This window comes from Cetorhinus maximus, chromosome 5 (genome assembly GCF_964194155.1).
Source record: "Cetorhinus maximus chromosome 5, sCetMax3.hap1.1, whole genome shotgun sequence".
NCBI lineage: Eukaryota > Metazoa > Chordata > Chondrichthyes > Lamniformes > Cetorhinidae > Cetorhinus > Cetorhinus maximus.
Window position 1 is genome coordinate 30,800,460 of NC_135883.1, and position 24,709 is coordinate 30,825,168.

The window sequence follows — 24,709 nt, forward strand, 5'->3', positions numbered from 1 at the left end:
TGGGCTGATAAACAGCAAGTAACATTTATGCAACACAAGTGCCTGGTAATGACCATCTCCAACAAGATAGAATCCAACCATCTCCCTGTGACAGTCAATGGAATAACCATCACTGAATCCCCCACTATCGACATCCTGGAGGTTATCTTTGACCAAAAACTGAACTGGACCAGCCATATAAATACTGTGGCTACAAGAGCAGGTCAGAGACTGTGAATTCTGCAGAGAGTAACACACCTCCTGACTCCCCAAAGCTGTCCACCATTTACAAGGCACAAGTGAGGAGTGTGATGGAATACTCCCGACTTGCCTGGATGAGTGCAGCTCCACCAATACTCAACAAGCTCAACACCATCCAGGACAAAGCAGCTGCTTAATGGGCACCCCATCCACAAACATACACTCCCTCCGCCACCGATGCACAGATGTACAGCAGCAACTCCCCACAGCTTCTTCGACAACAAGTTCCAAACCCAGGACCTCTCCTCCCTAGAAAGACAAAGGCAGCAGATGCATGGGAACACCACTACATGCAAGCTCCCCTCCAAGTCACACACAATCCTGCCTTGGAAGTATATCGCCATCCCTTCGCTGTCGTTGGGTCAAAATCCAGGAATTCCCTTCCTACCAGCACTGTGAGTGTACCTACATGACATGGACCTCAGGAGTTCAACCACCACCTTCTCGAGGGCAGTTAGGAATGAATGCTAGGCTAGCCAGCAACACCCACATCCATGAAAGATTAAAACAAGATGATATCACTTAGAATTTTGCCCTTTATATGAAAACACAAGAGCTAATCATCCCTTAAGGTAGGGATGTCCAATATTTTGTAACTGTGGTCCAGATATACTTGGCAAAGCCAGCAAGTGTTTTGCAAATGATTACATAAAATTGCAAGGACCCTAAGTGTACACACACCAACTGCTAGGTTGCTTCCAACTGTGTCCTTGCACATCAAATGTAACAGAGGCACAAAAGCAGTACGTGAACCTGAGGGGGCAAAACGGGCCTCAGTTTGACACCTCATCTGAAAGCCGGCATCTCTGACAATACAGCACCAAAAGGAAAGAAAGACTTGCATCTATAAAGCACCTTTCGAGGCACACCTTACAGCCAATGCAGCAATGTTCTGCTAACAGCAATGCGATAATGACCATATAATGTGTTTTAGTGATGTTGGCTGAGGGATAAATATTTGACCAGGATACAACACAGAACACTGCTCTTCTTTGAATATTGCCATGGGATCTTTACGTGAACCTGAGGGGGCAAAACGGGCCTCAGCTTGACGCCTCATCTGAAAGACAGCATCTCTGACAATACGGCACTCTCTTACTATTGTATCGAGTGTCAGCTTGGATTGTATTACAATTAGGTTTACAAGAATGTTGCCAGGGTTCGAAAGTGTAGCTACGAGGAGAGATTGGATAGGTTGGGGTTATTTTCCTTAGAACTAAGAAGGCTGAGAGGTGACTTGATTTGAGGTGTACAAAATTATGAGGGGAATAGATAGAGTGGACAGGATAAAATTGTTTCCCTTGGTGAAGCATTCTAGAACCGGGGTCATAGATTCAAGATAAGTGGCAGAAGGTGTAGGGGGGACATGAGGAAGAACTTTTTTTACGCAAGGGGTAGTGGGTGTCTGAAATTTGCTGCCCAAGTTGGTAGTAGAGGCAGAAACTGTAAACTCTTTTAAAAAGTACCTGGATCTGCACCTTAAGTGCTGTAAGCTGCATGGCTATGGGCTGGGTACAGGAAGGTGGGATTAGAAAGGGCACCTGGGTGTCCTCGGGTTGGCATGGACAAGATGGGCCTCCTTCTGTCCTGTAGCTTTTTTATGATTCTATGGTATGTTCAGTTTCTGAAGTGGGCTTGAACTTAACCCATTAACTCAGTGTTTACCAACTGAGCTCAAGACTGGCAACCAAAATCAAGACAGCAATTTCACTCCAGGCAATTTAAGGCCTAAGAAAAGAAAGTTTCCTTTGCCAAGTCTGTAGTCAGATGTAAAAAAAAAACCCAAGCATCAGCAATCAAAAATGAAACAGCACAATTAACTCAATTCTTACATAAATAAGCTCAAAATCTCAAGATAGACATGGATTAGAACACTTCATGCCATGTTCACCCATCCATCCAGAATGCACAATCTTTTCTTCTTCCACCCCCTTTTCATAATAGTAACAAACTAATTTTAAATGATTCACAAGTTGTCAATATCAGCCTGCCTAGAGGTCTAATCCACTAGGTGATAAAACTGAAAACCTTCTTTCCTGTTGCAAATTTACCTTCTACCTTGTTAGTTTAAATCTTTGTCCCTCAAGATTATGTGGTGAATTTACCTTTTACATACTATTTATTTCCCTCTTATAATGAAGTCACCTCTTAACCGCCTCCTTTAACAAATTCACAAGTCTCTCCATATTGCGCAGTTCTGTGACCCTAGGAATCAGTCTCCTATCTCTTCTCTACAGCCTCCATGGCTTAAATGCATGCCTTACATCTCGATAACCAGAGTTGGGCAATGCTTAGTGTGTGGATTCATTAGACTAATATACAACTTACATACAACTTCCTGACTTGCACTCTATGGTGTTGGCCAAATAGTTCAATGATTTATTTATGTTGTTGATTGCAGTAATTGGAAACAGTTGAGCACGAATTCTAGAAAAACTTTTACATGCCTTATCTTCTCCCTTAGTCACTTTAACATCATTCATGGAGTACTTCCAATGATTTTTTATAGTGGAAAGCATACCATTATAATCCATTTCATTTCCTTCTCTTGCCCTTCCACCAGCAGGGATGGTTTGATACTCAAACTGAGTCCTTGGGCAAGGAAAGGATAAAGAGGAGAAGAAAGAGAAGGAAAACTTTTAAAAGAGAAGCCTGGTCCAGTATACGTGCATCTGATCGTGATTATAAACACATTTTAATAGAAAGTTTAATATTTGCTTACCATCATGAATTTCAAAGGCCAGACTGGTTATCTTCTGTGTAATTATCATCATTGGACTACAGAACAGGAAATGGCAGAGAGGAAGAAAAAGTTGTCAATTTTTTAAAAAACGGCTCAGAAGATAATCTGCAGGCAGGTTAAAATAGCATCTACTGAGGGACTGGGTGATGCAATCTGCAAAACAATGTCCCTTTTTCTCCGATCCAAGTGCAAATTCAGCAGTCTCCTTTGTCTGTTGTCAAATATAATTGGCACTTGCCACATGTGGCTAATTGGAAATTTAGAATAGGCGACTTGCATTTCTGATTAGCAAATAAAAAACGAGCAAAAGACAACAGAGTCTTGAAATCACATGCTCATTTACACAGTCCATGCAAATGTAATGTAATCTTCCTGTAGATTTGTTGGTAAAATAGCAAGACAAAGCAGAGGGAAATCAATTTTTGTTCATATTAAATACAATATATCCCTGGTTACTGAGTGGTGATAGAGGTATGTTTACTTAATTTTTAAAAATATATTTACCTATATCGCAAATGGGATCAAGGTGTTTCCTACCAAAATTAATGCATGTATCTAATTTGGCATTATCGCAGCCAAGATATTTCAGACTTGACCAAATCTATCCTGTAACCTGATGAATTTAAAGTTCCAGCATGCCTTGAGAAGTCGAAGGCGGTGTCGCAAACTTTCGTCAAATGGGATTGCTATAGTTTCAAGCTATTCTTGCTAAAAGATTTGAGTTGTGTGAGCAACCATCATTGTGACAAGCTACAAGTTGGTTCAAAAATCGACAATGGAATTAGACTTGAAAACCTCACCATGATGGTTGGGATATGTGCATCCCAGATGAGGGAGCTGATTTAGAAAAATTCTGCAAGACATAAAACTTTAAGCCTTTGCAAAACTAGGGGCTTCTGCAACACCTTGCAGAGATGCCGTCAAGGCCCACAGGCCATAGATGAGATATACCGGCAACAGACAATTGTTAACTAGATCTTGGACACGTACACATTGGGAGGCTGGCCAACTTCTGAGGTATAAAAGCAGCAGTCCAAAGGCACTTGCGGCTGCTACAGTGAATTGGACAACTTGATGGGTTGCACAGAAAGAACCCACTAATCATCACCAAACTGATCACTCGCTGGTGTTAAGTGTGTATGCTTATGTTTGTTTGTAATCATTATTGATTTTAAGGAAGGAAACAGTTACCCTGAAATCTAGTTCTCTGTTCCACCAAGTACTGTTAGACTGAAGTAAAAGTATTTAGGAGTCTTACAGTGACTAGTGAACAATTTCTATTGGACAATCCTGATTATTGGAAACATTAAAAGGAATTTGGGCAGCCCGAATTCAGCACCTTGTGGTATTAGTTATCAGCACTAAACTTTATAAATATAAAACTGGTGATTGAAAATTTCACGTCCAATATCAATAGCTCTAGAATTCAGAAGTTTGAAAGCAGATTTTTATATCAAAAGTTTACCATAATAGGCAGGCTTCCAAAAGATCACAATTCTAGTAGTGACTGCCTTTCCCTAAAACTTTATCTGAAACCACATTAAATTAAATAAGAGCAATACACTTACCCAGTAAAGTCAGCTGAATACTGCCCATAATCAAAGAGGTATACTCTGCTAACTTGGCACAAAGTGAGGTATCCAAAAGCAATGACAAAACAAAACCTAAAAAAAAATAAGTATTTATCACTGAATGCACAATATTGATTATTGAAAGTTATCTGCCTACAACATGACTAGCTTTATAGGTTTCAGCTTTGTTTCCTAACGTACCCATTTCTCCAAGAGAAAGGTAATCTCCAAATATTGTTCCAGGAACATCGGTTAACGTGATTCTCATATCACACTCTTAACATGATTTCTAATTAGTTTTTCATACCAACTCTTGAGCCAATTCATTCTCCAGGGAATCCAAACCAGAAGTGTGACATAGAAGAGGCTAGGTACTAAGAATGTCTTAACCCTTGTCTTAAAGACTCAAATTCAAATCTCAAATGGTAGCCATTGCCATGATTTAGTATTTCACTAGCTTCAGTCAGATTAAATGGGGATCGACAAGAAGAAAAACATCTTGGGGGTAAACTATAACAATTTCTCCAGGTAAGCAAATTTGATCTAATTGAATACTGAAGACTCAGTGAAGAAGCAGGTTTGCACAGTGTTAATATTTTCTCCCCCTTCATTGTAAAGACATTAGTGGAAGCACAAATTAGTTAACATCTCATGTGCAGGTAAATAAGATTTTTGTACTATAGCAAAAGCAGATAATAATTTGTCAATATGAATCTACATAAGGAACTCAGGGATTCTCTCCAGCCATCCTGGCTAATTAGCCTGGAATGAGGCCAGACAACAGAGCCTCACTGTCTCAAGTTTGATGTAGCCTGTGTTCACTTTGCAGAAACTTGCTCTGCTGGTTTTAAAAGTTTTCAATGCTTGCAGTCTTTTTTGTAAAAAGGCACTGAAAACTCACTGCTGTAAAAAAGCAACAAACATTAACTCCAAAATTCTTTCCATGAAGCAAAAAAATTAAAAGTACTAAAACTTGACAGGTTAAACACAGCTTGCCAAGACCATCTTCACAACAATATCCGGACAGCTGAAAAGTATCAGTTTGGATTCAGAGGCTCTCCAATGTCCCCGCTGGTAAAGATGGTTTGTAACCTGAACTATGAAAACTAGAAAGTCCTACATTTGGTTCCCATTGTGCATAATCAGAGGTGCTACAGTTGGCTCCACTGCCCCCAAGGCCAACTATAGTACGCAGACTGTTAACTAGCAAGTCTGTTCTTGAATGAAATCCAGTGACTGCTGTTGAAAAGTATTATTCTGTCTGCGTAAGCCTCCAGTGCAGTCAATTAATATTTGTGTGCATTATTGTAACTATGTATGATAATGGCCATTTGGACACAGTATTAGAGCAGCATCAGCACTCATGGAATTATATCGCAGCATGAATCGGTACTTCCAAGAGAGTTGGTGAATTAGGGTTTCTAATTCTCTCGGATTGCCAGGAACTTCCTGGAATGGGGCATAGAACTCCCAGGCATTACTGAATGCAAGTATTTGAAGAGGACAAATATAAAAAGATCAGGGGGTGCAGCAGGTAATGAAATTGTGTTACAGGAGAGAATACTAGCAATATGGACTATGCATGTGCTGTAAATTCTATTATTCTACGAAATCGCCTTTATTGAATGAGAGTGCAAGGATTGATTTAAGAAATGTTGATGTTAATTTTAGGATGATGGGTCTTGCAAGAACTGCCCCAAACACTGAGACCAATTCTTGATTTAGGTTGGTTTACTCCAGCTGGTTTTGCTGTGTGAAATCCAAGTACAGATCTACTTTGAGGCTTTCAGCTCAGAACCGTCAGCCTTCACAAAGAACCAGTGTGTTCTGGGCTTTCCATGACCAGTGGACAGCACAGGGAAGAGAGTATCTAATAGATACATACAATATTCACACAAGGACAGTTTTAAATCATAAAGAAGTGCTGTTTTAGCATTCTTCACAAAAATATATAGCCAGATTGGGGAGAGGTGGTGGCGTAGTAGTATTGTCACTGGAATGGCAATCCAAAGACTTAGGGTAATGTTCTGGGGATTTAGGTTCGAATCCCACCAAGGCAGATGGCGGAATTTGAATTCAATAAATATCAATGAAACCATTGCCGATTGTCATAAAAACCCATCTGGTTCACGAATGTACTTTAGAGAAGGAAATCTGTTGTCCTGTCCTGGTCTGGCCTACATGTGATTCCAGACCCATAGCAATGCGGTTGACTCAAAAAAATGCCCTCTGAAGGGCAATTAGGGATGGACAATAAATGCTGACCCAGCCAGCGACACCCACATCCCACGAACAAATAAAAAAAAAATCTCAGTTGCTCATCAAGAACTTATTAATGCTACAAATGTCGCTGAAGTAGCAAAGACAAGTCATTCTAGTAAGGCCAAAAGACCATTATTTAGTATCCATTATCAAAGGAGAAGCCATTTCTGCGCCTTGAAAATTAAGTTAAAGGCTTTCTAGTAAATGAAAATACTAGAAAATAAACAACATTACATCAGCCATTACTGCAGTTCATGAAGTCATTGAACTGAAACAATAAATCTGTTTCTCTCTCCATAGACACTGTTTGGCCCAGTGTTTTCCAGCATGTGTGTTTTTATTTCATTAGTATTATATAGCTTTTCAGTGAGACTTTGTGCCACAGCCAATAATAATTATGCCATTATTAGGAGAGGCAGTCGTAATGCTGGCCAAATCAATTTATTTTGAACTAATGGAAATAGCAGTACATATTCATAACTTTTCTTGTCCATTAATGGAAAAGCTGCCCAATTAAAAACTACATCTTCATCTAGGATCCACTTATCCTAAATCTCTACAAATATAGAAATAACTGGAAAGGAAACGAAGAGATGGGGAAAAAGAAAATCAGAAAAGGGCCAACATGACAGACAAGGAGCAGAATAAGAAACACTGCAACTTTTCTTCCCTCACCCCTATAGCTTTCTGTAACAAACCAAGTTCTATTATCCAAATATCAAAACTAATAGATTAAAATATATGTCGGGTACCAAGATATGGAGCTACAATTCAAGGGTTTGAATATTAACTAGAAATGTATGCCACTTCTGGCATATTTGAGACTAGCAACCAATAAAACATCATGAGCAATGCAAGGAATTTACCAAACAGAACTGAAGGAAAGAAGCCAGTCCTGGATAAATCATTTTACATCCTCTGGCATATACCAAAAGCTTCAACATAAAACTTTGGCATGTCTCCAAAGGCTGTCAGTATTAGTTATCCTGAACACTCAAACAAGATATTAAAAAGTCAGTCCAAAAAAAAAACATTGGAAACCAGTTCATGGGCTAAACAGGCAAAGCAGCCAGAAATCTTTGAAGGTTTTCCTGCAGAACTTGAGGGTGAAATAAATGTTTCAAAAGAAAGTTAATTGCCTATTTCTTTAGAAACAAATGGATATTGTCCCTATAAATACATGGTATAAACAGGGTATAAACCACCCCACTCACATGCAGAGGGCATACAGAAACATTTAAGAAAGCTGAAAATTGCTTATGAATGCTAAGATACTTTAAACAGCCAAATGCTCAGTAATATCGAAAATCACTTGGCATTGCAGAACCCAAAATGCAGGTCATGTGAAGTGTATTTTACAACAAGGCCAATATCATTGCAATGGTCCATGCACTTTTGGGGAAAAAACTAGGAGCCTTAACTTCTGAGCTCCCCAGCGTTGGTTTTGTGGGGGGGGGGGGGGGGTACACCAAAGGTGTGCCGGGAAGCCCCCCTTGGAACTTCACAGGTAAGCATTTGCATGGCAAATGCCAAGAGGTGCAAACTTCCTCTGGACAATTTACCTGTGCTGTCAACCATCCGAAAATGAGATTTAAAATGCAAACTTTGGATGGTTCCGACAGGGTTACACCAATACTCAGAAAAAGTTAGCAGCATTAAAACCTCTTCTAACTTCAGTGTAACTACTGTAAAGACCCAGATCGATCCCCCAAAAGGATTCCCCCACCTGAGTATTCCCACTCCGCCCCAATGGAATTCCTCCCCCCTCCGCCTGCAAGGGATTTCTCACCCGGCCCCAGCACCCAGTGGGTCCGGTTCTCAGCACCCCAGCCGCCTCCCCAGGCCTGCGCCTCAGCACCCCAGCCCTCTCCCCGGACCTCTGCCTCCCCCCAACACACCCCAATGCCCAGCTCCCCCTCCCAAATCCTATCCACTTACCTTAGGCACTTACCTTCTCCCTGGCCTGTCAATTTCAATCAGACCTTTAAAAACTTACCTGGTTTATGGCAGCTAGCACCGCAAAAAAAGGGACATGTGTCTTCCTTCAATTTGACTCTGCTGGACTGCGTCACTGGACTTCGGAGACAGCTGTACTGACTGGATTTCACCCGGCCTGAGTTGGTAGGTCAGGCAAGACTGGCACAGAATAAATTAGGCGTAGTGAAGTAGGCATGGAGGGGCAATCTGACACTGATTGCCACTCTGAGGGAGTTACAGCCCTATGTTTTATGTTTTGGTAATGGTCCCTTTAAGAGCTAGGTTTCTGAAAGATTTCTTATAATATAACTGGCTTACAGTAACTGATCATGTGACCAAGTTGCCTGGGAGATAGATAACAGAAAAAGGGTCAACAAGTTAGTTAGTTATAGGTGGGAGTAGATTGTGGGGGTGTGGCTCTGATCTCTGGTCTTCAGGAAAAAATCTCTTCCATGCAGAGCTCAGTTGTAATTGTGGGTGCTGGCTAACAGAGTTAACTGAAGGACTTGCAACAGTGAGTTTGATTTCTGGGGAGTGGGAGGGGGATACTCCAGAGTTAAGGAATATTAGAACTAGGTGAGCTCTGATCTGAGGTGGTTATACTCAAGACATTAGCAATGCCAGTATTGAGCCCGGAGTCTATAACCGTTGAGGAAATTTAAAGTAATCAGAAGGCCCAAGAAATCTCAACCCTTAGTAAGGGTGTTCATTGTACTTTTAATATCTTTAACTTAACTGACTATTTCAGATATTAGTATTCATGTTCTTTGATTGTCTTTTGTTTTAAATAGTGAACCTTGTGGCTTCATTCTTTTAGTAAATACCTGGATTTTCAGATTCTAAAAAATACTTACTGGTCTCTACTAAGATTATAACATCATTAAAATGTCAGGGCTCAATCATCAAATACCAAGTCAACATACTAACTTTTAGCTATACATTTACAATGTTATGAAAATGTTAGACCACATTATTAGTTTCAAGTTATAACTTAAGTCCAGTAATTTTAATAATCACACTGAGCTTCAAAACCAGATAATACAGGACTATCATTTTGGAAATCAGGATCATATTTTACTCCAAAAGTTTATTTAAACAAACATTTTAAAATTGCACCAATCTGGCTCACAAGAACACAAGAATTAGGAACAGGAATAGGCCATTTGGCCCCTCGAGCCTGCACTACCATTCAATAAGATCATGACTGATCAGATTGTGGCCTCGATTCCACTTTCCTGTCTCCTTGATTTCTCTGTGCGTCTGCAAGCCAGTGTCTGTGTCACTTAAAAGTTGCTAACGCCTTGCAGTCTGTTTTCATATGTTTTCAATCAGTTGGTTGTTCAATATGTTTCAAAAGTTGTAATATTGAGACAGAATGTGTGAGAGATAAAGATTTTGCGTGGATGAGTATGTTTTAAAATTTCTCCTGAACCTGATATCTATCTTAAAAGGGAGATGTAAATAGTGAAGTAAAATCTTCCATATTTGAACCTGCAGTCGATTACTGGCCAGAATCGTGATTCCAGGGTATTTTGACAAACATGTGGGAATTTTAATCTGGATACAAATTCACACGAGGGAGCCAGGTAGTTTTAATGTTTGGTCGGGTTGATTGGAATCTGGGATATTTGGAGAGATCATGGCTAATCCTAATTGGATTCTTGGGTTAGAAGTTGATTACAAAGTTTTGGGAATTTTGTCCCTAGAAAAAGGGAAAATTTTGAGATTGGATACTGCTAACTGGAACTTGAGTTCAGACTGCCAAAAGTCAGGGAAATATAAAAAATAGAGCTTGGAATTTTTTACAATTGGAAGGGCAATTTAAAATACTGTGAGGAGAATGTTAAGAAATCTGAGCAAGTGTGTAAACGATATCATGAGAATTCAAAACGTAGAAACAGTTCCTTTTAAAAAAAAAAATTATTTGTATTGGGCATTACAAAATTTTTAAGTTTCTCAATTGTCAGATATGTTTGGATAAATTAACCCATTTTGCCCCATGCAAAATGGATCTTTTTTGTTTTTCTTACAAGTAAACTACAAGTAACAAGATCTGCAGTAGCTTCGAAAAAATAGTCATGGACTAATAACCAAAGGAAAACTTAGAGGAATTTGGCCTTAACCCATTCAGGCCATTGGTTATTTCCCAAACAAAGTGCCTGAATATTGGAAAACTAATGTAAACACATTGACCAATGAGCGTCAGACTTTTCTAAATCAGTAAGTCTGGGCACAAGAAATTGGAATTGATGAATTAGTTTTAATTCATATGGATTGGTACTCTAAACATTTTGAGGGAAAATTATCTGAAATTCAAAGGGACTCTAGGAAAACAAAAAGGCATACACAGACCATCTAGGTGATTTCTACGGATATGAAAAAGGGGTATCTTTTGAGAAAGAAGTGAATTAAATATTACAAGAAATCTCTCTGCCCAACAACACTGTTAATTGGATTTAGGACAATTTTGAGATGTGAAAAGCACAGGAATTGCAAGACCCTTGAGTGGGAACCCACAAGATGGATGAGCAACCCCTGAGTGGGAAACCATAAGATGGATACAGATGAAGGGAGAGCCATGCATGGTCTTAATGGTATTGAGTGAGGTGATCTGCAGGTCGGGAGTGTCATACCAAAAGGGGTATCAATCTAAGCTGATATTATTCAGAGATCACATTCAAGTTACAATGGATAAGCTCTTTCACCCCAGAGAGATCAGTGATACGAGGGGTGGGTTTTGGCACTGATATTCAAATCCATCCCTGGGTCTGTATTGCTCCTCATTTTTTGTTATTGTGCAATTCATCATTGTATTATATTTACCGTGTGATTTGAGAAGACACAGATGTAAGAAAGCCAGATATCTGTATGAGTATATGCAATTGCAAAGAAAGAGAAGGGATGGTTTAAAATGGGTAACTGCTCAGATAAATATGTATGTAACTTAGTTAGTTAAGGGGGAGGAAACAATTGCAATCACCCATGGTTGACAAAAGACATGTGGCCGAGCAGTAACATTTCATTTTGGGTATGATATCCTGCCATTATCCAAGTGTTTAACAAAACTAATAAAAGAGGTGGAGCTTTCACAAAAACATTATTATACTCTCCAAAAGGAGAATAGTAAAATGAGACGCGAGGTCAGGGAGATAACTACCCCAACCTTGGTGGGATATTGGTCTCAATATCGAAGCCCCCCTTGGATTTGAATTTGAACCCATCTTGTGGGTTCCCACAACTAAGTAATTGTACAGTTAGTTATGGTGTTATATCTACTTATACTATGTAAATTAAAACATTAGGCAAAACAGGTGAAATTGGAAGGGTTATTTAAAGGGGGGATTTGGGTTGATGGATTTAAATGTATAGATTCTGTAAAAAAAAAGTAAGGTTAGACTGGGACTTGCAATACCTCGATCACGGCAAAAGATTCATTAGCAGTAATGTCTCATTTCAGGTATTAAAGAGATATTTGCTGGGTGGGTGGGTGGGGGGCGGGGGGGGAAATCCCCTCCAACTGGGAAATTTATAGAACATAATTTCAAACCCACAGACATGTTTTGACCTCATGATTGGAACTATAAATTTCAAAAAATATAAGCTGCAGTCAGCAATACAGGGCTGGGCATTTAGTAAAAACAGTGACTCATCAAAAGGGTTTGGACACTGATTAATGCAATCAAGCAGTCTGATTACCCAATGCAATGGTACAAAGGACATATCATAAATACAATACATTTAAGGAATTACTCAACTGACACGCAGTAGTACTGGAATAGAGTCATTTAAACCCTAATTAACTTTGGAGCCAGGTGCTGTTACTGTGTCACCTCAAACAGCAGGAGAGTTGCTCATACAGTGAGAACTGATAATATTCGTCTGGATACATCTTCCATGGAAAACCCCGTATTGTTTCAACTAGCAGGAGCTAATGACATTTGTCTGGACTTTGCGTGGACTAAACGGACATTGGGACAACAGGAAATATGTTTTGACATGTCAGAGTTAAATTATTATAAAAAGCAGAGCAGATCTGAGCATCTGGGCTGCAATTGGAAGAAGGCTAGAGTCTGGTCGCCTTGACTCCGGCCTATAGTCAACACCAGACAGACCAGACGTGTTGGGGATTTTAAGTTTCAGCCAAATCGAAGTGATATTGGTCTGAGGGTTTTGTGAAGGTTTGGAGTGAAAACTTGGTGTTTTTTTGACAGTATCTTGTGATTTGTTTCAGCTATGTCTTGGTGATGTTGGTCTGAGGGTTTTTTTTTCTTAAGATTTCAGGGCAGGATGCAGAGTTTTGCCTGTGTTTTTGTAAGTTTTAACCGATTCGTGATGACTGTGCTGGGTACTGTGAATAGGTTGTTTTAAATTTTGGGTCTTGTACTGAGGTTGTGGGTGATTCAATAAAGCAATTGTGAATTATAAGAAACTTGTCTCGCTGGTCATTCTGTTCAAGCCATACACTTGTGAATCTGGTGTCACAAACTTGTGTGGGGAGGGTCTCTGAGGGAAAAGTGGAACCCCTACAAACGGTAGGATGTTTACAACTAACAAGATAAAAAGGGCAAGGGAATTATGTTTATTTTTCCCAAAAGGTACTGGCCATATTGGCAACATGAAATATTTTTATATTATAGGAGAAGTAAAGCTCCAAAGACATATGGAACAATAGAATTTACAGATGAGAGAAAAACGTGTATTAAGGATGGATGGTGATGTTGTGGGGCCATATAAGAACTAAATGGAGTGTGTGAAACAGCCTCAGGGAAGCCTCCAGCCATGTATGCAGAAGTCTGCTGTGTCCAGTAACTAAAATTGGAAAAAAGCCTTTGGAACTCCACTGTCAAGTGGGTGCTGTGGTAAATTGGCTGGCTTGCTATTTAAATTTAAAATCTATTTTGGACTGTTTAAAAGGGGTGTGTAGGGGTGTATAGTTGGGAGTCAGTTTAATTAGGAATTCTGGGATTTGTTATAATATTAAGTAACTCTAATCTTATGTATGTGTTTGAAATGTTTCTTTTTATTAATATATGTTTTATTTTAGTTTTTAAAATCTCCAAAGGTGTTAGTGGACTCATTGCTACTGAAGTCAATGCACAAATCTTCTTGTAATAAATACAAATTGCAAAACCATTATGATAGCGTGGCCAAGTTTCCTTTGTGGATTTGGCCTGCCTGGCACCCATCACCTGCCACGTCATAAAATGTAATCTCACCAACTCCCTGTACAACTGTAGCATAACTTCCCTACTTTTATACTCTATTCCCCTTGCAATAAACACCAACATTCAATTTGCTTTCCTAATCATTTGCTGTGCCTGCATACTAACTTCTTGTGATTCATGTACCTGGAGCCCAGGTCTCTCTGTACAGTAGAGGCTCAGCACACAATATACCAGGAACCTGCCTTTCGGCATATCATATATGAATGAATTAATTAATTATTATTTCACATTATTTGACATGACAATGTAGCTAAGGTATCAGAGATGAACTGGTGGCTCACAAATTTGACTCTGGCAGTTGCTGAAAATTAAGCTCCAGGAATTGGAGATAGGCCATCAAAAATATTATAAACCCACCAGCTCCCACAGCTACCTCAACTACTCTTCCTCAACACCCTGCATCCTGGAAAGACTCCATTCCATCCTGAGTTTCTCCATTTTGTTGCATCTGCTCTGATGATACCTTCCATAGCAAAGCTTCTGATATGCCTTCCATTTTCTTCAGCTGAGGATTCCCCTGCCACCGTGGTTGACAGGGCCCTCCATGTCTGCTCAATTCCTGCAGTTCCCTCCCAAAACCACAATAAGGTTTTCCCTTGTCCTCAACTTCACCCCATCAGCCTCTATATTCAACAGGTCATTCTCTGCCATTTCCACCAGCTCCAGCATGATGCCACCACCAAACACATCTTCCCCTCCCTTTTCAGAATTCTGATTGATTCATTAGCTCCGCGACAGCCTGGTCCACTCCTCAATCACCCTCAACAGCCTATCCCCTTCACATGTAAGGCCAGGTGTTAACATCTGCCCTTTTACCTTCTCTCTCCTCACAATTCAAGGCCCCAAACACTCCTTGCAGGTGAAACAGTGGTGTGTACTTCTTTCAATTTAGTACACTGTATTTTCTGCTCATAATACAATCTGCTCTACATTGGGGTGACCAAGTGCAGACTGGATGACCACTTTGCAGAATGCCTTCATTCAGTCTGTAAGGATAACAGTTTCCAGTGGCCTGCCATTTTAATTCACCACCTTGCTCTCAAGCTGACCTCTCTGTCCTTAACCTACTGCAGCGTTCTAATGAGTCTCAATGCAAGCTCCAGGAAGACAGTCACCTTTCAATTCAGCATTCTATAGCCTTCTAGGCTCAAAAGAAAAATCCACTTTTCAAGCAAAGGAAGTAATCTATTTGGGCTGTCGGGTAGATTCTCAAGGGTTACACCTGGTTGAAGAGAAGGGTAAAGCAATCAGAGAGGCACCTGCACCTAAGAACATCTCTGAACTTAAATCATTTTTAGGGATGGTAAATTATTATGGCCGATTTCTACAAAATTTAGTTCTAGCCCCTCTACATTCACTGCTAAGAAAAAACAGCATTGGATTTGAAGTCACCCCAAGAAGAAGCCTTTATGGAAGTAAAACAGCTCTTGCTCTCTTCAAATTTGTTAGTGCACTACGACCTGGCAAAGGAATTAGTGCTAACCTGCGATGCGTCCTCCTATGGAGACATAGATGACTATGTGGGGGGTAGGATTATTAAGTTTGCGGATGACACAAAGATTGGCCGGGTGGTTAACAGTGAGGTTGAGTGTCTTGGGCTACAGGAAGATACAGACAGGATGGTCAAATAGGCAGATAAGTGGCAGATGGAATTTAACCCTGAAAAGTGTGAGGTGATACACTTTGGAAGGAGTAATTTGACAAGGAAGTATTCAATGAATGGCATGACACTAGGAAGTTCTGAGGAACAAAGGGACCTTGGCGTGTGTGTCCATAAATCTCCGAAGGTGGAGGGGCACACGTTAGTGGGGTGGTGAAAAAGGCATATGGGACACTTGCCTTTATCAATCAAGGCATAGATTACAAAAGTAGGGAAGTCATGTTGGAGTTCTGTAGAACCTTGGTGAGGCCACAGCTGGAGTACTGTGTGCAGTTCTGGTTGCCACATTATAGGGAGGATGTGATTGCACTGGAGGGGGTGCAGAGGATATTCAACAGGATGTTGCCTGGGATGAAACATTTAAGTTATGAAGAGAGGTTTGATAGACTTGGGTTGTTTTCGTTGGAACATAGAAGACTGGGGGGCGACCTGATCGAGGTGTACAAGATTATGAGGGGCATGGACAGGGAGCAGCTGTTCCCCTTAGTTGAAGGGTCAGTCACAAGGGGACATAAGTTCAAGGTGAGGGGCCGGAGGTTTTGGGGGGGATGTGAGGAAAAATTTTTTTACCCAGAGGGTGGTGACGGTCTGGAATGCACTGCCTGGATGGGTGGTGGAGGCAGGTTACCTCACATCCTTTAAAAAGTACCTGGATGGGCACTTGGCACGTCATAACATTCAAGGTTATGGGCCAAGTGCTGGTAAATGGGATTAGGTAGGTAGGTCAGGTGTTTCTCACGTGTCGGTGCAGACTCGATGGCCGAAGGGCCTCTTCTGCACTCTGTGGTTCAACAATTTCAGACCATCACCTCTGCCCCCATTTTGTTTCCTTCTCTTTGCATGTTTAAGTTTTGCTCATTTTTGCTTTTGAATGGCAACTGTTCATTATTCTGCCATTCATGCCTCCTCTGGACACACCCATTCCCCCCCATTTCATCTGCTTAAAACCTATTACATTTCTAACTTTTCCCAGTTCTGGTAAAAAAAAGTGACTGACCTGAAATATTAACTCTATTTCTCTCTGTAGATGCTGCTTTGCCTGAGTATTTCCAGCATTTTCTATTTTTATGACAGAAATTGTGCTATGGTCATAGACTTCCCAATGCTAGAAACTGATCCAAAATCCTGGTTCAGCAATTGATGGTTAGCTCTACACTTGAACTCGTGAATACGAGAAAAAAAATTCACATGACACCGTATTGGAATGCATTAGGTGCAAATATTTGAAATAGTGAGCACTATGAGGCTATGCAGTAAGCTGGCTCAAAAAGGGCTGCAGGAAATTGGGAACATCAACAGAAAAGTAAAGACAGCAAGACAAAAAGGGAAAAAAATACAACTTGACTGTTTATATATTTTGGCAACTACTCAATAGGCAACTAACAAATATACAAGAATAATCAATGATGCAGGGCAGGGAGTGAGAAAATGAGGCTGATGCTTCCATAATTTATTGTCTCCATTCAGGGACATTCTTGGGCTCTAATTAGCAGAGATTGGGAACACGTAACAAGGAAGTGAAGAATTGCAAATGCTTACAAACAGTAGGCTCCAAAAAATAAAACACTAGAGCACGCTCTTATTTAAAAGAAAAGCTACTGTAATGGTATCAAGTAGAACACTGGGCAGAATTTTAACCTGCAATAAGGTGTAGGTAGAGTCACTGGGTCAAAAACCTGGAACTTCCTCCCTAACACTACTGCAAGTGTACCCACACCAGATGGGCTGTCATGGTTGAAGACGACAGCTCATCAGTACCTTCTCAAGGGCAATTAGGAATTTGCAACAAATGCTGGCTTTGCTAGCGGCACTCATATCCCAGGAACAAAAAAAAGCTAAAATAGTTTTTAAACCATGGCCAGAATTCGATCTGGTGTGTCCGCTTCTGAATTTAATGGTAGAACATTTGAATGCCTGTGAGCAACTTACTGTCCCAGTGGAGACATGAATTAGTGCAGGCAGGCACATCACAGTAATCACAGCAATTAATATCCTTGTGACATGTTAATATCATTTGGCATCGACGTTTACTTACCTTTAAATTTAACACCTCCAGCACAGGTTTCCCAGGGCTTGGAAACCCAGCAGTTTAAGGGAAACGAGAAGGCCCGGATCTAGAATGCAAGGGCAGCAATACTCGTAGGCCAGGAGGAGTAGGCATGCCCCATCCCTCAGGCAATCATGCTTCCCTTTCCATGATCAGCTTTCCTCTCCCAACTGCATGACCCCATCTCGCCCAAACTTCCATCCATCTCTTCCTCACCCCACCCCCCAACTCCAATCTTACATCCATCATCTCTCTACCCTCCCACCTGACCTTTCAGTCACCATCTCTCTGCCACTCGCCAACTCAACTTGCAATCCACTTGCTATCTCAACTTGCCACCCTGGCCTTCCATCCATGATCTTCTGCCCACCACCCCAACCTTCCATTATGATCTCCTGTCCCTACACTCCAAACTTCCATCCACAATACCTGGGGCCCACCTCTCTGCATACCAGCACATGCTTTCCTGCTGGGTATCTGGCCAGCCCCTCAAATCTGGCTGGTTCCCAGGCTGGAAACTAGCAAAAATTAAATGAGGCCCTGCAGTCAATTTTGGCAGGACCTCTACATTACCAGCATTTCCACAGCCACTGTCTTAGGTTGAAGTAGACCATTTGCAACCTCAGCATCCCCTGACACTTCAGATTTACAACCCATACTCTTTCCATCACAAAAAATCCTAATTTCACCTATTAATTACCTCCTCCCGCTCCTACTTCAGCCTATTCACTGCTGATGCTGTCACTCATGTCTTTCGTTGTTCCAGACTAGATTATTCCAGTGCTCGCTAGCCAGTTTCCTATCCTTCACCCTTCATAAACTGCAACTAACCAAAAACTCTGCTGCCCATATAACAAATCACAATCAGTCCTGATCATCCATTGCTTCTGCTCAATGACGTACACTTGTACCTGGTTTCCCAATGCCTTAGAATGATAGAGAAGATGGTCATTCAGCAAGTTGTACCTTTGAAAGAGCTAACCAATTAATCCCGCTCCCATTTCCTTCCACATAGCCTTGCAAATTATACCCTTTCAAATATTTATCCCGATTCCTTTTAAAAATTAATATTGAATCTGCTTCCACTAGCCTTTCAGGCATTGCATTCTAGATCATCATAATTCATTTGGTAAACTTTTCTTCCTTCATGTCACCTGCGGTTGTTTTGGCAATTTTCTTAAATATTCATCTTCTGCCACTGGAAACATTTATTTACTCTATCAAAACACTTCACAATTTGTACACCTTTATTAAATCTCTCTTTAATCTTCTCCGTTCCAAGAACAGCAGCCCCAGCTTCTCTAATCTTTCACGTAACTCAATTATTTCATCCCTGATACCATTGGAGTAAATCTCTGCTGCACCCTCTCTAAATCCTAATTTAGCCAAAGTTTAAATTATCGTCCAAGTGTTCATCTATGCAGCCCATATCCAGCCCTACAACCCTCAGAACACTGCAAATGTGGCTGCTTGTGTATTCCTCAGTCCCTTCTCTTGTGCCAAGCCTAGGCCATACACTCTAGAATTATTTCCTGAAACCTTGCTGCCTAGACACCTTCCTCACCTAAAACCTAGCTCTTTGACTAAGCTACTTGTCACCCCTCCCAATATCTTTTCCTTTGTCTCCGTTGATTTTTGCCTTGATTACATTTCTATGAAGCACCTTGGGACTTTTTCTACATTAAATTATAAAAGTTATTATTTATGAAATATTTTCTATCGGCTTCTTCCAAAATATACACCACTCCTTTCTACATTAAATTCTATGCCTTACAATTTGCTAACCTACAATTTGCTAACCTACATCGTCTTGAAGTTACTTGTTTTTCTTCAGTTACCCATAGTCCCCATTTTTGTGGCATCTTTAAATTTTTAAATGCTGCATATGCCCAAATCTAGATTATTTGTATAGACACAGCAAGGCCATAACACTTGGCTCCACTGCTTAAATCCTTCCAGCCATTTACCCAATGGTTTTCCATCTTTTGACCAACTTATCTACGATGTCACATTCTGTATCTTCATGTGTCTCAATTTAACATTAACCTGCCTCCTAAATAACAACTTATGAAAATCCATGTCATATCTACTGTGTTTCCATTATTTGTCAGACACAATGGGCTGAATTTTTCCGTTGGCGAGCAGGGGGCGGGCCCGCTCGCTGACACGGGATGATGTTGGGGGGAATCCAAAATGTCACCCCGCCCCATTTAAATCTTCAGGAAGGCGGGGGCACAGCGCAATCAGCTGTCCGCCCGCCGACCTGTCAATGGCCAATTAAAACAATTAAAAGACCTGCCTGTCCAACCTTAAGGTTGGTGGGCAGGCCAGGAGCCCCGGTGGGCTTCTGAAAAAACATGAAACCTCATCCACCGGCAGAATGATGTTTCATGTCGGTTTTTAAAAAGTTTATAAAAGTTTGTGTGAAATTTATTAACATATCCCATCTCGTGTGACATTGTCACACGAGGGGGACATGTTAATGATTTTTCTATTTTTAAAGTTTGAAAATCTTTCAGCGATCTCCCTGAGGCAGCACTTTGCCTGCGCTCTATCGTGCGCATGCGTGAAAGAGCACACTCTCGCATTTGGGGAATCCACCCCCCCCCCACCACAGGAAGCACATAGTGCTTCCCAGCAGACGTCACGTTGGGCGGGCCTTAATTGGCCCGCCCACTTAAAATGGCAGCAGGGCCCACTTTTCCGGTGGGGATTGGCTCCCCGCCCACCGGAGATTTAGTCGGGCCCGCTCACCCAACAGGCAAAAAATTCAGCCCAATGTACTTTCTACAAATCTGTGGTTATCTCTAGCTAAACAAAAAGCACAATACTGTAGGTGCCTATAAGTTCACCTCAGCTGTGACTGTCAGCTTCTCATTAATCAATGAGAAGTGGATGGGAAAAGAGTCTACAGAAAGTCTCGCCCTCTCACCCCAAATTTGTGTCCTTGTTGCATCAGCAAGGTGATATTCATGGTTTGAAAAACTGGACCAGTTATGAGAAGGTGCACCAAGATTGAAAGAATGAATAAGTTTCATCTTTATAGTCTTTCCAATCAAGGGTATTGGGAAGTTGTACTCATTGAAATCTAGGAAACCAATCTGACAAAACAAAGTCTTTACAAACCCTGGGTGAGTGGAGGGGTGCAGAGGAATTGCAAAAGGGGAAACTAAGTAGAGTGGGTTAATTTTATGAGAGGGAACTGCAACCTCCCATTTCTTTTAATATATATGGTTAAAAATGGAAAAAGGAAAATGAAAACAATGCTGCAAGAAAGAGCACAAATACAGAGAAAATGAGGGAGAAATGATTTTCAGTTATTTACATCAGACTATAAAATAGTCCTGATGTTTTGGGAAAAACTGAAAAAAATCCCATTGATCGAAATGAAAAGCTTTATTTTACTTACCATAACCACCACCCCCCCCACCCCAACCCATCACATACATACTCCGGTAACAATGTTTACAAGAAAGCATGTACCTTCCCTTAATCAATGTGTGTGTGCTGACTATCTCCACAATGCAATTTTTTCCTTTTCCCCCCCCTCTGCTTAATTTTGGTTTACTGTTTGTCTGTGTGCGGTGGGAGGAGGGGGTGGATATTCAATGTCTGTATGATCTAATAGGATTTACTAAGAAGAATATTAGTACTTCATGGAGGTATAAAATGCACACTCTCTACACCTTTGGCATTGCAGCCAAACTCAGCCCAGTCTTGATAACATTTTCCACTTGCCAATAGCTTTATAAGCTACTATAATAAATACACTCCAGTTTTTCAGAAAATTAGTAACTCTTGCCCATTTTACTTTATTTTAGAAATTAATCCAAATTAGATCTGTTAGGTCTAAATCATGTTCCTCCAATGATGTAATTTGTTGATTGATACGCCCCCCGATTTAGACAGGAATACAATATCAACAAGAGTTCACTGATTTAAAAAAGACAAGTTTTAAAAGCATTATTGTGTTTCCCTGATGGCTGGGGGACGGCGGTGGTGTTGGAAGGCACCATACACTTTAGCACAAAATCACAAAGGCCAGGAGTTCCCAGGATCATCACATTAGCTGGTTTACAGAGGACCAGCAGATGGGATGCTATAAATAGCCTCAAAACCCCTAGGCTAAGGAGGAAGTTTTAAAAATGAAGCCGAAGTACCACACCTGATTGTTGTTTAGTGATCTTTGCCCATGAGATCCAAGGCAATTCGGCAAATTGGATTTAGAATTGGCTGAGTGGCAGGAAGCAGAGGGTGATGGTCGAGGGGTGTTTTTGTGACTGGATGTCTGTGTCCAGTGGCATTTCACAGGGGTCGGTGTTGCGTCCCTTGCTGTTTGTGGTATGTATAAATGATTTAGACTTGAACGTAGGAGGGTTTAATCAGTAAGTTCGCGGATGACACGAAAATTGGTGGGGTGGTAAATAGAGGAGGATATAGTTGAGCTGGTCAGATGGGCTGATCAGTGGCAAATGGAATTTAATCCGGATAAGTGTGAGGTGATGCACTCAGGCAGAACAAACAAGGTATGGGAATACACGATGAATGGTAGGGCCCTGGGAAGTACCGAGGATCAGAGGGACCTTGGTGTGCATGTCCACCGGTCCCTTAAGGTAGCAGGACAGGTAGATAAGGTGGTTAAGAAGGCATATGGGATACTTGCCTTTATTAGCTGAGGCATAGAATATAAGAGCAGGGAGATAATGCTGGAACTGTATAAAACGCTGGTTAGGCCAAGCTAGAGTATTGTATGCAGTTCTGGAATCTGCATTATAGGAAGGATGTGATTGCGCTAGAGAGTGCAGAGGAGATTTACCGGGATGTTGCCTGGGCTGGAGAGTTTTAGTTATGAGGAGAGATGGGGTAGACAGGTTATTTTCCCTGCAGCAGAGGAGATTGAAGGGGGACACGATTGAAGTGTATAAAATTATGAGGGGCATAGAAAGAGTAGACAGGACGGAACTTTTCCCCTTGGTGGAGGGACCAATAACCAGGAGGCAGAGATTTAAGGTAAGGGGCAAGAGGTTTAGAGGGGATGTGAGGGAGAATTTTTTCACCCAGAGGGTGGTGGGAATCTGGAACTCACTGCCGGAAAGGGTGGTAGAGGCAGAAACCCTCATAACATTTAAGAAGTATTTAGATGTGCGATGCCATGGTATACAAGGTTATGGGCCTAGTGCTAGAAAATGGTATTAGAATAGTTAGGTACTTGTTTGACTGGCACAGACTCGATGGGCCAAAGGGCCTTTTTCTATGCTGTAGACCTCTATGACTCCATGCTGGAAACGGCATAGAAGTAGAAGTCAATGACTGTGCCTTCACAATCAAATAACCTGAACCAGTCTAATGAAATGTCATAGACTTGGAACATTAACTTTGTTTCTCTTGCCACTGATGCTGCCAGATCTGCTGAGTACTTCAAGCATTTGCTTTTTTTCCATTAAACCCATGAACCACTTACTTCAAGGATCAAAAATGAGGCAATAGAGAGCTGCCATAACCAGTCAGTGGAACACTACCCCATCAAGGTGTTCGGACTTTCAAAAAGGAACAATAGGAAAAAGTTACTATTGTAAGCTAATGGAATTTGAATTGGAGCTAAACAATTATCAATGTAAAGCATGAAATTAGAAATGTTACCAAAAGAAAAAGAGTAGCAAATGTGCATTTATTCAACATACATCAAAATTAAAAGACAAATTACACAAGAACAGGGTATCCTAAACTGTGGATTGTGAACCTCAATGGGATCATGGAACGAACAATTTGGGTCAAGATCTCTACAGTAAGCTGTGGACAGTGTAAGGTTTGACGGTCCTGGGATCGCCTGTGTGGCCCCTTTAAATGTGCCCAACTTTTTTAGTGGTGGGTATGGCACAATTTAATGAGCTCCGAAGCCTGATTGCTGACAGCAACAAAGCCAAAATGGTATGTGCCCAGTTTTTCTGTGCATCTGTAACCCAGGTCGTTGAATCCACGCCCCCAACCAACAATTCTTTCCTCCCGCCAAACTTTTCACTTTGGGTTTTTTTTTTCTCATTCATTCATGGGGATGTGGGCTTTGCTGGCTGGGCCAGCATTTATTGCCCATCCCTAGTTACCCTTGAGAAGGTGGTGGTGAGCTGCCTTCTTGAACCACTGCAGTCCATGTGGTGTAGGTACACCCACAGTGCTATTCTGAAGGGTTCCAGGATTTTGACCCAGCAGTGAAGAAATGGCATTATATTTCCAAGTCAGGGTGGTGAGCGACTTGTAGGGGAACTTCCAGGTGGTGACGTTCCCATCTATCTGCTGTCCTTGTCCTTCTAGATGGTAGTGGTCATGGATTTGGAAGGTGCTGTCTAAGGAGCTTTGGTGAATTCCTGCAGTGCATCTTGTAGATGGTACACACTGCTGCTACTGTGTGGTGGTGGTGGTGGAAGAGGGAGTGAATGTTTGTGGGTGTGGTGCTAATCAAGCGGGCTGCTTTGTCCTGGATGGTGTCAAGCTTCTTGAATGTTGTGGCAGCTTCACTCATCCAGGAAAGTGGGGAGTATTCAATCACACTCTTGACTTGTGCCTTGTGGACAGACTTTGGGGTGTCAGGTGGTGAGTTACTTGTCACAGGATTCTTAGCCTCTGATCTGCTCTTGTAGCCACAGTATTTATATGGCTAGTCCAGTTTAGTTTCTGGTCAATGGTAATCCCCAGGATGTTGATCATGGGGGATTCAGAGATGGTAATGCCACTGAACATCAGGGGTGATGATTTGACTCTCTCTTGTTGGAGATGGTCATTGCCTGGCACTTGTGTGACACAAATGTTGCTTGCCACTTGTCAGCCCAAGCCTGGATATTGTCCAGGTCATGCTGCAATTGGACATGGAATGCTTCAATATCTGAGGAGTCAGGAATGGTGATGAACATTGTGCAGTCATCAGAGAACATCCTCACTTCTGACCTTATGATGGAAGGAAGGTCATTGATGAAGCAGCTGAAGATGGTT

The 24,709-nt window shown here is 41.3% G+C and overlaps 1 protein-coding gene across 5 annotated transcripts in view; it reads right to left on the bottom strand.

Annotated features, from left to right (window-relative positions):
• LOC144680553 (membrane-bound glycerophospholipid O-acyltransferase 2-like) overlaps nucleotides 1-24,709 on the bottom strand; it is a 164,961-nt gene that overhangs the window by 74,430 nt on the left and 65,822 nt on the right. For all 5 annotated transcript variants that reach the window (XM_078541650.1, XM_078541653.1, XM_078541652.1 and 2 more), the window contains 2 exons: nucleotides 4,552-4,647; nucleotides 2,963-3,018 (listed from right to left, as the gene is read on the bottom strand). In XM_078541650.1, the coding sequence (XP_078397776.1) occupies nucleotides 2,963-3,018; nucleotides 4,552-4,647 (152 nt within the window). The remainder of the gene's footprint in view (nucleotides 1-2,962; nucleotides 3,019-4,551; nucleotides 4,648-24,709) is intronic.